The following is a 15,463-nucleotide window of genomic DNA, read 5'->3' on the forward strand; positions in this document are numbered from 1 at the left end:
GACCCTTCACTTTGTCCCCAAAGGAGCCACGGAATGGTTCCATACCTCTCTGCAGTCAGGCTGGATATGCGTTCGGACTGAAGGGCAGAGAGAGACGAATGAGACAACTCGGTGGGGTACCTCACTCCAGACAGGTGGAGGTGCATGGCTGATGGATGAAGTGGTGGGAGTGAACCAGGAGTTGGAATTGGATAGAAAGGTGAGCGTAGAGCTGAAAGGCAGTACGAATCATCCATCCTGAAAAGAGAGGTGTGGTTAGCCTAAAAAGTCTCGTAGCTTTCTTTGCATTTACTAGAGAGATGCATTTGGTGACTGAAGAGAGCAAAGTTACTTGCAGGACACTTATTATTTATACCCCGCCCATCTGGCTGAGTTTCCCCAGCCACTCTAGCCATAGGATGGCGACTAATCTGATTTGTGTTGTCTAAACTTCACAGTTGGTACTAAATAAACCAAGCAGATCCTGCTAACAAATATCACAAGTGAGCCCTTCAAAAGGTGTGTACCTGAGACACAGAATCTGTGCCCTTTCAGATGTTGCTGGGTTTCATCTCCCATCAACCCCAGCCAGCTTAGTCTGTGGTCAGGGATAATGGGAGCTGTAGTCCAACAACATCTGTAGGACAACTGGCTCCCCACCTCTGGTAAGTACAATATATGGTAGGACTGTGCCTTCAGCACTGGGTCTGAGGCCCTACAGCTGTTGCTGAGGTTGGGGCTACCACCGACACATTTTTTCTTTCGAGGACTTCATTCCCTTGTGTCAGAGGGCCACATGCTGGCAGTAGGTGGAGCCAGAGCAACTGATGGGCACAGACAGAGACAAAAGTGTTATTCAGAACAAAGAATAACGTTTTCACCAAGACAATCTCTGATCAGAAATCCCAATTTTATTCAGAAGTAAACGATTTATTTTTATTAAGTAAAAGGCAGCCCCAGTTCTGAAAAAGCGTAGAAAAAAGGGGAACACACTTTCAAAAGAAGTGGATGCTGGTGCATCAAAGCAGATGGGGCCCTGCCCCATCAACCTCAGTCTGCCCTCAGCCCTCCTCGACTGCTTGCCTTTTTACTTGGCCTGTGAGCTTCTTCACCTTGGTCTCAAGCACTCCTTTTGTACAAACTCAGCAAGGAGGTGAACAAACCCAGAGTTGTTTGGCTCTGCCTATCATTGGCTCTGCCAATGCCACTGTTGGGCTCCCATCCACCTCTCCAGCCCAAATGGGCACCAGCTACAACTATTCAAAAGCCAGGAAACAAAGAGGAAATCAACGAGGAAGAAAGGCACTCTGGGAAGCTTCAAGAAGTGTTGGGGCTGAGGGCCACATGTTGCCTACCTGTGACCTAGACCCTGCCAGCCTGATCACCATGGGGGGGGGGTGGAGAATAAAGTGAGCAAACCTTCTCCCAACCTAATTTTTATTTTAAATATTTTGTTCTGTCTTATCCACAAATTATTTCAACCTTAGCAATAAAACCCCAACAATAGTAAAATAAGAACATCAAACAAGGGAATACAGCCACTGAGTAAAAATGCATTACATCCTCTAGTAAAATAAAACCAGTTTCACGTTGTGGCCCAAACTTATAAAAAGAAGCCATCAAGCGCAAGGGTCTTGCAAGGGCATCTTAGAGCTGGGGGATCCCCACATAGCAGACCAAGTCTTTAGCCATCAACCCTCTAACCTCAAGAGATGGAGGCATCTGAAGAGTGGCCTCTCCAGGAATGGGTAAGGCCCATATGCAGACTGTATCCATACACATTCCCACACAAATGCTGCACTTTCGAATCTGCAGCCTCAAAAAACATGGCAAACCTGCAAGCCACTGAAGAAAAGCTGGAGACAGCTTCTCAGGTTCCCCGCCCGCTCTCTCAAAAGGCATTTGTGTTCCAAGCCCATTGCTTGATCTCAGCTCTCCATGGGCACAGCGTGTCTTGCTGACCAGGGCATAACAGAAGCTGGGCGGAGGCAGAAACCGCTCAACAGGACCCCATTCAAAGAACAAATTAGTGGCCCAGCATCTGGACTCCTGCTGCTGCTTTAAGTGATGGCCTGTTGTGCTTTATTACAGCTGTGCTCAAGTCCTCAGAGAGCCCTCCATTGTGGGCAAGACCTGTTAAGACCTATTAGCGGTTGGCTCCAAAGAACACGCCTGGGTAACTGCCCAAACTGCTCAATCAAATCCTGCCTTGCCCACGAGGCAAAGAGCGAGGCCGGCAAAGCCCTTTGCTTGCGTCATTTTTGGTCCTTACCTGAAGGCTGGGTGAGGAAATGGATGGTGAGCCAGGTAACTGGGGTGGTAGTAAGCAGCAGCTGTGGCTGGATCCAGAGTAATGGGAGGCAGGGAGGACATGCGAAGCTCTTCAGCTGTATGGTAGGGCCGGAAGCTCCGCAGGTAGTCTTCTGTGACAGCGCTGGGAGGCACCACATGGTGGACAGGCCGTGGGAGGCTGCAGAGTGGAAGGAAGGAGGGAAAGAAGTGTAGGACATTGTCTCTCCTGAGTCTGTGCTTCCATTGGGGCCTGGAGATCTTTGGTCAGGGCATCTAGTCTCCCCAGCCACACATCAGTGCCCAGCCCACACTGACGGAGGCAAAGGAGGAGGGAAACAGTGGACTCCATATGGCAAAAGGAGCCACACTGGCAGGCACCACACTTTTCAAGCTCCCTGCTTAGCATTAAAGTGCTCACATGTTCACTAGAGTGCTCTTCATTTTGCCTTCAGAACAAGATCTGTTTAGGAGGCTGAGCAGTCAAAGCTGCTGCATTCTCATTTTAAAGCAGTTGTTTCTGGGTGGGGGTGGGACACACACATTCAATCATGTACATACCTGACACACACAGCACTTCCTCACTTTGTGAATCATATTCCTTTGCAGGTTGTTTGTGGCCAGATTCCATTTTTGGAAATGGGAGGGACAAGTAGCGTGGCTATCCGTCTCAAGCAGGAATATCTCCCCCCCAACTCTAGAATCATTGAGTTGGGAGGGACCCTGAGGATCATCTAGTCCAACCCCCTGCAATGCAGGAATATGGAGCTGTCCCATATGGGGATCGAGCCTGCAACCTTGGTGTTATCAGCACCATGCTCTAACCAGCTATCAGAGACTCACATGTACACACAATGCTATGCTAGTGTCCTGGTTCCCACTTGTAGACTCAGTTCTTGGACTCTCAGCTCAATTATTATTAAAGGCTTTATTCCAGAACTCACTACAAAGCCCCAGCATAGATCAGGTTACAAGCTATACAGTTCAGAAGTCACAGCAGAACTCTAGAATACATGGCTGAACTCCCCTTTTGAAGAGCGGGACAGGCACAGTCATTCAGACAGTTGCCTCCCTGGCCCACAAGGCTGAGCAGGCTGGGTCTGTTCACATCGCTGCAGCCATTAACAGATCCTTGGCAACAGAGGTGGAGCTGGCACACCCTGGGTAGGGAGTGCTTCACTGACAGGAGGTGGTGCGTGAGTCAAGCAGCTGTACCACGGTGGTGGGGGCATCTGATGTCACTGAGAGGGGACTCTCCCCTGACAACCCGCTCAGACCCTCCCCAGCATCTCCCATGATTGCTTGGTCCCAGCCCAGGATCTAATTTTGCACTCCTGACCCTTTTCTCCCCTGACCAGCACTACCAAGACATCTTCATGGGCTCATGATAGCTGTTGTTACTGAAAAAGGACTTTTGGAAATAATGCAGTCAGGAAGACCTCTAGAGGCAACCCAAGCCTGCAGGCAAGGCAGAGGCTGGTTCCCAAGACACTGTCACTTAGGAGAAGAAGGGTCTGTCCTTCTAGTGCAGCCTTGGCCAACCTAGTGCCCTCCAGAGGTTTTGGACTACCACTCCCATCAGCCCTAGCCAGCAGAGTTCTCCACAGCAGCCACTTACTTGAGAGGTGGGAAACGAGAGTCCTGGACGATGGAGTTAGGAGGGATCCCAAAGGAATAAGGCGTCCCCAGCAAGTGAGAAGGGACTGTTGGGCCACTGGCTTTCTCCTGGGGTAACGGGGCCTCAGCCATCAGGCGGTCCCTGTTGCTGCTGCTGTTTCCACCGCTGCTTCGTGACCCGGCTTCTTGCTATGTGGGAAAAAAGGAAGACATGATCAATTACACACCTGCAGTCCACCCTGGGCAGGGGGAATGGATGAGATGCAAACAGCACAGACCCAAAGGTCAGCACCACCAAAGAAACATCTGGGGAGGTTCTGTGGCACATCTCTAGAAGTTTTTGGACTCCAGTCAATGCAGCCAGTGGTCAGGGATCATGGGTCCAGCAATGCCTGGATGGTGACAAATCCCCCACTCATCAGATTCCCATTAATTAATGAAGACTGCACTTCTGTTTGCAGGTCTCAGGTCAGGAGCAGCCATGTTCCTGCAAGGCACACGTGGCAGACAGGAGTCCTGGTGTGATCGACAGGAGTGCTGCTGCAAACCCAAAATGCACAGACATCTTATTTTATCTGCAAAGCACTTTATGAGGCTGATCCCACCCCATCCCTGACATCGTTCCAATTTGACGAACTGAGGACCAATGCTGAGAAACAGCAGCTGGTCTGAGGTCACACAAGCAGCCTGTGGTCCAGGTGGGATCTCAACTCTGATTAAAAACAATTGGAAGGTGCAAATATTAATGGTTAGTTGAATACAATGGAACTCACTTTCATGAAACATGCACAGGATTGTGCTGTCAAGTGTGTTTGCATGTCTTTGTATGCCCTGGGGTGGGCAGGACTGTAGCTCATTTGTATAGAATCTGATTTGTATGCAGAAGGTCTTCAATCCAATACCCAGCATCTCCAGGTATTGTTAGAAAAGACGCCTGTCTGGAAACCCTGAAGAGCCACTGCTGGTAGACAATACTGACTTAGTTAGAACAATGGCTTAACTCAGAAGGCAACTTCCTATATTCTTATGAATGGAATGGATGTCAATTGTTAACACACTGTAGCACAGAATATGGTACAAATTTGAACTAAGAAGTGATAGGATTACGGAAAAGGCTTTAGCTCAGTGGTAGAGTGGTGAGTGAGTCTTTGTCATCTCCAGGATGTCCCTCAGTCTGGAACCTTGGAGAGCCTCTGCAAATCAGTGGGAGCAATACTGAGCTAGATGGATCAATGGTCTTGACTAGGTGTAAAGCAGCTTCCTATGAACCTCTCTCTTGCTATTTATCATAACAGATGGGAGCAAGGAGGGGAGGCCTTTTCCATGTAATGGAGTATTGTTGACATGCAGGCTTTAGATTTGGGTTACAGAAGCATAGAAGCAACGAGTTCCATGTGTAAAAATGGACTTACACCATGAAATGACAGTGTACCCATTATTATCAACCATAACATAAGAACAGCAGAAGAGCTCTACTGGATCAGGCCAATGGCTCATCTTGTCCAGCATCCTGTTCTCACAGTGGACAACCAGATGTCTCTGGCAAGCCCACAAGCTGCACCCAGAGACATAATGTCTCCGACAATAGAACACTATGCTTCTAAATCCTAAATCCATTAATTTGGAAGCAAGTCCCATTTGACAGCAACAAAGCCAAGGATGTGTGCTTGGAAGGTTGAGCCCTCTTCATTTTCATAGCCCCAGATGGAGGCAGCCAAAAATTGCTTCCCAAGTGCTCCACAGCATGGTCGTAACATCTGCTGTGGAGATGGTCTTGAATTTGTTTGTAAAACTGGGAGTTTTCTACAACTTTCACAACTATGGATTGCATTTGATCCATATGTTTTAGAAAGCATAGAATTTGGGAGTTTTACTTGCCCTACAAGTCCTGGGCAGAGGGTTGTATCCAACTAAGTTCTAATCAAAGTAGACCCCCCAAAATGGATACAGCTAAGTTAGCCATGTTTATTGATCTCAGTGGCTCTATTCAGAGTAGAACATTGGATAGAATCACTCTAAAATTACATTCAGGTGCAGGGATTATTGTATTACCGTATTTACTTGAGTCTAATGCACCATTGAATCTAATATGCACCTCAGTTTTCAGAACCTTGAAATGTAATTTGGCTGAAAAAGGTGAGCATTACATTTGAGTAAAATACGGTAGTTTTCCTTTTGATAATGCTGGCACTTCTATGCTGGATTCTAATATGAGCCTGAGCTGTTGAATTCCAAACTGTGGATTTTTGATCAGTATGTGCTAAATTTTAAATGGCAGAAAAGAACTGTATGCCAGAATATCACCCCCAAAATTCATCATGTGAAATTGCAACACAAAACTCCCCTGATTTTCCAGGTTAACAGACTTGCACCCCCCCAAAAAAAAGCAGATAGCATGAAAATGAGCACTAAACTTCCACTAGATTCCACTCATTTTCTAGAACTGGATTTTACATTGTGTGAAAGATCGCATAAAACGTGGAAATTATCAGGTATTGAAACATCAGGAAAATGGAATAAAGTGCTATCTTAATGTAGCTGAAGTCACATTTCAAAATGTGAACATTGCAAAATGTTTAGAGTTTGAATTCAGAAATGTTGCCAAAATGTGTGCAAAACTGTCATTTCATTTCTATTGCATTATTTCTCTTCTTTTTATTCCACCTTATCTGAAAAATATGGGACTAATCCTGACTACCTTGCAGTCTGTTCTATGTTGATGTCAGGGACTCTATGGCTTCTGCTCCATGGACTAGATGTGCCCAGTCAAGTTTCCATGTTTAGAGGCAATATGCCAGTTAATGGGGAACAGACAATGAGGGAAGGCTCTAGCCTTTACACACTGCATGCAGAGGCAATGGGGCGATCACTGCTGGAAGCAGGAGACTGGGGCCCAAGTCTGGGCCAGCAGGGCTCTCCTGATGGGTGCTATTTAGGGGCCAGACTCTGCAATGCGCAGAGATGCAAGTTCAATACTGAGAGTGGCTGCCCTCTATTTGGACCAGCTGCAGTTTCTCCCCCTGTCTTCTCCCCTGAAAGAGAGACTTTATGCCAGGCCGGCCATTCCTGGAGTGAGTCTGGCATCAGCCAGGGTGGCAGCTGCTGCACATGCCATGCTGGATAGCCTGGCAACAGTGATGCATGTACAAAGAGCAACAGAGGGCATGTGGGATCTGGCACTACCACTAGGGCAGAGCAGGCTGCTCTGTGACCAGTCGTTCCCTGAAGTGGCCAGCCCTGGCATCAGCTGTGCAGGCAGCTGCTAGCCTTTTGCTGTCGCAGCTATGCTGGCAACACTAAGGAGAAAGAAAAGAGGGGAAGAGAGAAAAACAGCATCTGGTTTGGGACTGTCATGGCGGTCCCTACTCCCAGAAAATTCAGGCTCAAGGCAGGCCAGACACTCTCTGGGAAATCACCAGCGACTGGGTGGAGAACAAAAATGAAGTGTTGGCCAAGGAGACCAGAAGGTTCCTCAATCTGGCACCTTGCAGATGTTTTGGACTACAACTCCCCCCAGACCTCAGCTAACCACAGATTGGGGAAGTAGAGCAGTTAGCTGGGGAAGGGCCGTGGCTCTCCAGGTTCAATCCTCAGCACCTCGAGGCAGAACTGGGGACATTCAGAGTCTTGAAGTCCTGGTGAGTTGCTGTCAGTCAGTGTAAGCAATACTGAGGTCTCCCCCAGTCCTACCTTGGATTAAACCTGGGGGGCATTAAACCTTGGATTTTATGCATGCAAAGCAGATGTTCTACTGCGAAGCTTTGATAATGTCAGGGGATTGTCCCAGGCTCAGCGCAGGGTGGTGGAAGGGCTCTCGGGATGCTACAGAAAGCCTCAGTCCCACCTGACCAGTAGCACTTCCTCTTCCAGCAGGGGAGACAGCAATGTCTCCAGTAGGGAGGGGGAGGCAGCCCAGGGAACTGAGAGCCGAGGCTCTGGGGATGTTGGAGAGACCCTGCACTCCCCTCACACAGAGGGAGAGGAGAGAGACACGCCATTTCCGTTGCCCCAAATGCGTAGAGGGGTGAAACAAAAGAGGGGAGGCGGGGATTTCGTATACCGAAGCTCTTACATGGGGGTCAGAACCGGAAGGGGCCACTCCCGGATTCTGAAGACGGTTGATACAGACATGTACATAGTATGCACAATAAAACTACTAAAAGAACGGCTGGAGTTTTGCCTGGTTACTCATAAGCAACCATCCAAGGACCTTACAGGTACGGTAAGAACAGTATAGGGAACACAAGAAGCTGCTTTATAATACCAAGTCAGCTCCTTGGTCCATCTAGCTCAGCACTGTCGACAGTGATTGACAGTGGCTCTCCAGGATTTTAGGCAGAGTTCCAGGGTTATTGTTTTTTAAAAGCAGATTATGCAATGGCACAAATTCGCTGACCGATACTCCACAGCAAAAAAGGGGAAAGCAAAACAAACATTAAGTGTGCTTTGCTCCTTCCTTCCACCCTGCATCAGTGGTGGTTTCTCCATAGGGGTCAGTAGTTATTATCTACTATACAACAAAAACAATTCACTTATGAACCTAGCTTCATTCAGATACTAAACTCAGAGATGGAAGAGAGAGAGAGAGAGAACTTAAGGGCATGTGGTGTTACCTGCCTGAAGATGAAGGTGAGGAGGAAAATATTCCTCGAAGATGCGTTAATATGGTTTGGGCAGTTTGTATCAGTTATAGAAACTGCATAGGTAAAGGTAAAGGGACCCCTGACTGTTAGGTCCAGTTACGGACGACTCTGGGGTTGCTGTGCTCATCTTGCTTTACTGGCTGAGGGAGCCGGCATACAGCTTTTGGGTCATGTGGCCAGCATGACTAAGCCGCTTCTGGTGAACAAGAGCAGTGCATGGAAATGCCGTTTACCTTCCCACCGGAGCGGTACCTATTTATCTACTTGCACTTTGACGTGCTTTCAAACTGCTAGGTTGCCAGGAGCTGGGACCGAGCAACGGGAGCTCAACCCATCATGGGGATTTGAACCGCTGACCTTCCAATCGTCAAGCCCTAGGCTCTGTGGTTTAACCCACAGTGCCACCTGGATCCCGCTAGAAACTGCATATTCTACCCTTAATTTGTTTACGTGCTGTCTCTGATATCGCCTGTCATTTAACTGCTTAATAAACACATGCCTAACTTGTCTAATCCCCCTCCACCTGATTACTGGATTTTGAACTGCACTTATCTTTTTCCAATTCCTCGTTTTCTGTCTAACTGCATACTAAACAAAAACAAAAACCTTCCAGGCTCCTATCTGAGTCCTATTTGAAGATGCCAGGGATTGAACCTGGGACCACTGAGCTATGACCCTTCCTTTGAAGATGCCAGGGCCAAATCCAGACTCAGCTGTCCCTAGCCATGATGCCTGTACGCAGGGGCGTCTTACCCATAGAGGCAAGTGGCATGGGGCGTCAAGTTCATGCCAAGTTCTGGAGGGTGCCTGGGAAGAAGTGGAGGCGGAATGTGGCGCCTCCTGACACCAGCTCACTGCCCTCACCCGCCGTGACAAAGCAGCGCTGCACCCAGAGCCTCCACCTGCCGTGGCCAGCATGGCATGGGCGCCAGGGAAGAGGCGGAGGCTGGACGCAGCATGGCGCCCTCGCCCGCCTAGCTGAAGCAGTGCCATGTCTGGAGCCTCCACCTCTTCCCCGCCGGAGAAGCCACCCTCCAGCTGCTGCCCACCTCCTCCAGCCCCGCAAAGCTGCTGGCAGTGCTGTAAAAAGGTCAGCAACTCTGGGAAATGAGGGGGGGGAGGGGGCGCCAGAGGGATCTTTGAACCATGGTGCTGGATATGCTTAAGACGGCCCTGCCTGTGTGTTCCTTCTATGGTAGAAAATCCCGCTTGGAGTTCAAGCTTCTCTTGCTGGTCAACAAGGTCCTGTAAGACAAGCAAGTGATGAAAATGTCCAACAGCTGAAAGCAGGTGACATGTTCAACGTGCCACCTGGCCACAGGAAGAAGGAAATTCAGGTTCACATGCTCCTTGTTGCCATCCCAGGCAGCACAGAACAATAAAATATTAGCCACCTAAAAGGCCTCTTTAGCAGACAGGACTCAGTGGATGGGATCCTTTGTGCTTAACATTCAGAAGGAAACACATTTGGCAAACCATTTCCCCTCCTGGGAACCTGTCCCTTTTAAGGCCAGGTGGGTGAACGCTGACCTTAAGCCAGGCCACACACCAGCAATGCGAGATCTTAAAATAACGGCACCGGGAGCTTTTGCTGAACCCAAAAGTCAATTGGGTCCATTTAATGTGTACTCTGCTTGGCAGGGAGCCAAGCGGCCCTTGAAAGCTCTCCCTGGCCCCTTTAAAAGGATAAAAACCTCCTAATGGTTTTGAGGGAGCTGCGGGGAGGCAGGTTCTGCTCAGCAACACCCTGGATGGGTGCCCAGGCAGAAAAACAAGACAAAAGAAGTTCATGGATGTCAAAAGGAATCATAATCTGCAGACCCCCCTCCCTTTCCCCAATTATTGCCCTTCTTTCTCACTCCTTTTAAATAGTCAGTGATCAACGAGAACAGAGTAAGGCGGGATAGTGGACAGAATGCCAGGCTTGCAGACAAGAGGCATCACATCAAGTACAATATGGGGGAAAGACTTTTCTTGCAAGTTGCTTCAGAATAAAAGGGGGGAAACACCCAGTGTTTGTTGTGTGTGCCTTTCTTTTGGGGCAGAAGCAGCCCAGGGGACGCTGCCAGCCCCGTGTCAACTCTGCAAGTCTTCAGCTCTCCCCTCCCCAATCGCAAGGAAGAGGGAAATACATTCTTGAGATGCTTGTTGGCTTGCAAGTTGCTTCGGAGTAAAAGAAAACAACCACCACCACCCTGCTCTGCCATTTGAGCCTCTTCCTCCACCCTCCTTATGATGCCCATTTTCTCCTATATGGCTATGCCAAGAGTAGACATTGATGAATGCCCTCTGATGTGGTGGAAGGCACATGAAACATCCTTTCCAATGTTGAAGGTGCTTGCAAAGAGGTTTCTGGCTATCCCAGGAACAAGTGTGCCATTTGAAAGTGTGTTCAGCAAGGCTGGCAATGTTCTTCAAATACAAAGGGCATCTCTATTGCCAGAGAATGCCAAAATGCAAGTTTTCCTTGCAAAAAATATAAATTACATTTACCGGTAATAATTTTGTTCTGTAAAATTATATCCATTCTTTCTTAGTTTGGCCTGGTTTAGAAAAGAAATGCAAATTTTCCTTGCAATAAAAATATAAATTTTGTTTATATTTTGTTCTGTTAAAATTCATCCATTCCATTCTTTCTATTTTGGCCTGGTTTAGAAAAGAAAAGTAACAAACATTCAAATAACTGGTGTTTTGCGATGTATATATTCAACTAAGACTCAATAGTGAATTATATTTGAATATCTAAAAGTGTGACATTGGATTTGCTTTTTTCTTGTTTAATAATGTAATTAATTTTTTTGGGGGGGAACCTTTGAATTAAATTTTTTTTGGGGGGGAAACTACTAATAACTTCTACAGCTTTAATTTTAGAGAAAACGTGTTATCATTGGTACAGTAGTACTGTAACATAACAGTTGTAACAATATGTTAAGTAAAAATTTATCTGTTTTAGAGTTAGACCAATAAGTTGTAGCAGTTGCCGCTTCCGGCGGCGACGACATCGCGGAGCGGTCGTGGGTTGCCTCGGCTGCGAGGCGACCCAGTCCGTCCCGGGGGTTGGAGCCCCGCTACCGCAAAGCGGGGCTCCGATGGGGTGCGGGAAGAGCGTCCCGCACCCTGGGCTCCCCGGCTATGCCCACTATGGCTCCGAACCCTTCCCTCGCTCCCCCTGTAAAGGGGGAGTGGGGGTGAAGGGAAAACGGAGCCGGGCTTCAGGGGACATGCCCCAACCGGGACGCGAAGCGGCGGTTGCCCCCGCGATGAGCGTTAACGTTCTACCTGTCAAAGTTGGAGTTTAAGAATCCCGGTGTCGTGAGTATTGGATTGGATCTGTTTTTGTGCTTTGTTGACGACCTGGGGGACATTTGGAAAGGGAGCCTGCCTTTTTCCCCTCGGGAGATAGAAAATAACCAGCTTAAGAGACTGCTGTTACAGCGATGGCTACAAAGTATTTAAAATTTGACAAGTGAGACTTTTGGATTTCCCTTTGGGGATTAAACAGGAGGACAGTATCTCTTTTTAAAATTTTCGATTCTTGCGCCCTGGATTCAGGGAAAATGGCCGTGAAAGACTTGGACTGAATGGAAAGTTACTGGCAAGATGGAGAAGTCTGAGAACCGAAACTGCAATTTGACACCTATGCCCGCTTCTGCCATGCTCGGCTTTGTTTTTGACTTGGTTATGAACTGTGAAAGGACCCATGAAGAAAGGATTATTTTATTGAGACTGGAACTGCTCAACCGAAAATTGGAAATATTGAACTGTCATATGTCAAAAAAGCTATATCCCACAGAGGAGACTGTACAGGAAATGGCTGTATTGGAGGAGAGCCTTGGCACAGAACTGAAGGGGCTGATTGAACAACAGGATGAAAAGGTATGGCTACTCCGGAGTAATGGATCGTCTTTTGGGGGTGGCAGACCCAGGACGGAGAAAATTGTTATATCTAACTCCCAAGGTGAGAGCTTGGGAGCGAAGGTGAGAACTTTATGTTTATGTCTACAAATAAAAGAAGAATGTGATGATGAACCGGAGAGGCTGGGAGAAAAGGTGCGCACCCTGATGTTCTATGCAAGGACTATTTTGGATTTAGTCTGGATCTGTGGTTATGTAAAGAAAAAGGATACTTCGAGGAGCAGCTCTGGAGCAAGACGACCAAAGAAAATGGACAGAAGGGGGATAGGGTGAACGATATTAAGGTATAAAGGCAAAGAATGTATTATGGTAACCTGAAACCGGTGTGTCAAGACTTTAAGCTTTTAGAGAAAGAAAAGAGGTATTTTAAATTTTTGTTATTAACAGCAGTTATAGTGAATGAAGATATTTGTTATGATGCATATTGAAAATAAGGGGATAAGAACTAGAATCTTGTGTGGAACTAATATGAAGTTATAACATGTTTTGATTTATGTTAAGTTAAGAATGGGAAAATATTGTTTATTACGAAACAGGATTTGTTAAAAAGAAGCTTTTGAATTTTAATTTTTAGATATTTGGATTTTTTAAGATTATGATGGTATAAGATGTTATTAAAGTAATATTTGGGATTGGAACCGAAGGTGAAAAGGCAGGGGAAGTCTGTACCAAGATTCGACCAAGAATTTTTTTTTTTACAGCATAAGAAGAAGAATTATTGGTATTTGTGTATTTGTTTACTTCTAGTTGGGGGTGGGTTAATGTGGGTGTTATATTTGTATGTTGTTTGTTGTAAAACCAATAAATTCTTATAAAAAAAAAAAAAGTTGTAGCAGTTGCCAGGACATTACCATGTTCACCTCTACATAGCTCCAGCCTTATTTCAGATGTCGTGATATATCGAAATATTGCAATGTTTAACTGGTGATGTATCACGATGTTGAAAACCAGATATCACCCAGCCCCACCTCTCAGTTTAGGGGAAGGAGGCTGGGAAACAGTGGAGTTCTGCTTTGAATTTGAACGGGTTTGAAGAGGAGTTTTTGAGATGGACTGAGAGCAGCCTGGAGGCCTGCAAAGGCCCACACCATAGCTTTGACAGACCTGATGCAGGATCAGGGGAGGGTGTTTCTGCCTGGTAAGCCCCACAACACAGGAACATAGGAATCTGCCTTATCCATTGTTAGACCATTGGGTCCATCTAGCTCAGTAGTGTGTACACCAGGGGTCAGCAAACTTTTTCAGCAGGGGACTGGTCCACTGTCCCTCAGACCTTGTGGGGGGCCGGACTATATTTTGAAAAAAATATATGAACAAATTCCTATGCCCCACAAATAACCCAGAAATGCATTTTAAATAAAAGGGCACATTCTACTCATGTAAAAACATGCTGATTCCTGGACCGTCAAAGGGCCGGATTGAGAAGGCGATTGGGCTGCATCCGGCCCCTGGGCCTTAGTTTGGGGCCCCTGGTCTACACTGACTGGCAGCAGCTCTCCTAGGTTTAAAGAAGGGTTCTCTCCCAGTCCTACTTGGAGCCGTTGGCATGACTTTAAGATCTACAAATGCAAAATTCAGACACTTCTATTAAATGCAAGGCTCAGCTTACAGGGACCAGTGAGCAACAAGCAACCGTTAAGAGATTGAGCCGGTGCATGTCCAGTAGGAAGCTACCTTATACTGAGTTTTATCATTAGTTCATCCAGCTCAGTACTGTCTACAATGACTGGCAGCAATTCTCCTGGGTTTCAGGCAGGGGTCTCTCCCACCACTACCTGGAGACACCAGAGATTGACCTCAGGACTTTCTGCATGCGAAGCAGATGCTCTACCATTGAGCCACAAACCTTTCCCAGTAGCACCAAATAGTGCCAGGCAGCAGGCCTCTTCCGGTCTCTCATCCAAAGGAAGCAAAGCCCTGTAGTGCTCCACAGGCCTTACAGGGTCCTAAGGAGCACTTAGCTATTTCGTTATGCCACACTTGCCCCCCCAATCTCCTTATGCACAATAGGGGCTTCTACAGGCCTGGAACCTGAAGCTGGAAGCTCCATTGTACACTCCCTAAGGCAGACCACACGCCTTTGCATCACCACAGAGTGTGACACCTTGAAGCATGCGCTGCAGATGAGGATTAAGCAGCTCCTTGCCAGGTGCCATCGGGAGAACTGCCTCTATCAGTCAAGTGTATTTACTAAATACGACCACAACAAACACTCCTGCAAACAGCTGAGAGCTCCTCAAGACTTTCATAATCTCTTCAGAAGATACATCGGCCATAATTAATTCAAAGAGATGGGCCGCTGATTGGAATTTTTAATGAGCAGGAACATCTGCTCACTCTCTGAACGCAGCGCACGCCTGGAGCGCCACACACCCGGCCCTCTTTGCCTGCCCGCCTGCCAGCCAGCCAACCAACCAACCAACCCTGACCTTCTCCAGAGGGCGCATCTAGGAGACAATGATCCGGATGCACCCGGAGGGGGGGCGCAAGGAATTGACCAACAAACATGGGCAAAATCAAGAGCATTGGAAAATAGAGCACAACCCCTACACCTCATCCTGTCGAGAAAAAAGTGTTCAGCGGAGGGGGGCTTGCTGCAAACATAGGAAAAGGAGGGTGACCTTGTTTGCTTTGCAAAGGGATTGTTTTGCATAGGCAGAGCAATTGCCAGCGTGTGGTGCCTGCAGCTGCAGGTCCATTTAGAGCAGGCCTGGTTGTGATGAGGAAGGAGAGTGGCAGAAGGGAAGGAGGGTCTGGCTTTTCTCTTCTGCCTTGGAGGATTTACCGGCTGCTTTGTTCCCCCAGAGCCATTAATCACCCCGGGAGGATACAGACACCTATGGAGCCTGAAACAGCACAGCAAATATAAATCCACCAGCCTTTTGATAGCGGTCATAAAATAAACAGGTTAGTCAAGCATTTCATTGGAGGCAGGAAACAAACCCAGGCCCGTTGCAGAAAGCAGCATCAGCAAACTGCACGAGCCACATGCCTCTGAATAAAGACAACAAGGCGGGAGG

At 47.5% G+C, this 15,463-nt stretch overlaps 1 protein-coding gene across 7 annotated transcripts in view; it reads right to left on the minus strand.

Moving 5' to 3' along the window:
• GSE1 (Gse1 coiled-coil protein) overlaps positions 1-15,463 on the minus strand; it is a 385,949-nt gene that overhangs the window by 20,821 nt on the left and 349,665 nt on the right. For all 7 annotated transcript variants that reach the window (XM_033156928.1, XM_033156929.1, XM_033156934.1 and 4 more), the window contains 3 exons: positions 3,887-4,074; positions 2,252-2,449; positions 46-237 (listed from right to left, as the gene is read on the minus strand). In XM_033156928.1, coding sequence (XP_033012819.1) covers positions 46-237; positions 2,252-2,449; positions 3,887-4,074 — 578 coding nt within the window. The remainder of the gene's footprint in view (positions 1-45; positions 238-2,251; positions 2,450-3,886; positions 4,075-15,463) is intronic.

Source organism: Lacerta agilis, chromosome 8 (assembly GCF_009819535.1).
Source record: "Lacerta agilis isolate rLacAgi1 chromosome 8, rLacAgi1.pri, whole genome shotgun sequence".
Lineage (NCBI taxonomy): Eukaryota > Metazoa > Chordata > Lepidosauria > Squamata > Lacertidae > Lacerta > Lacerta agilis.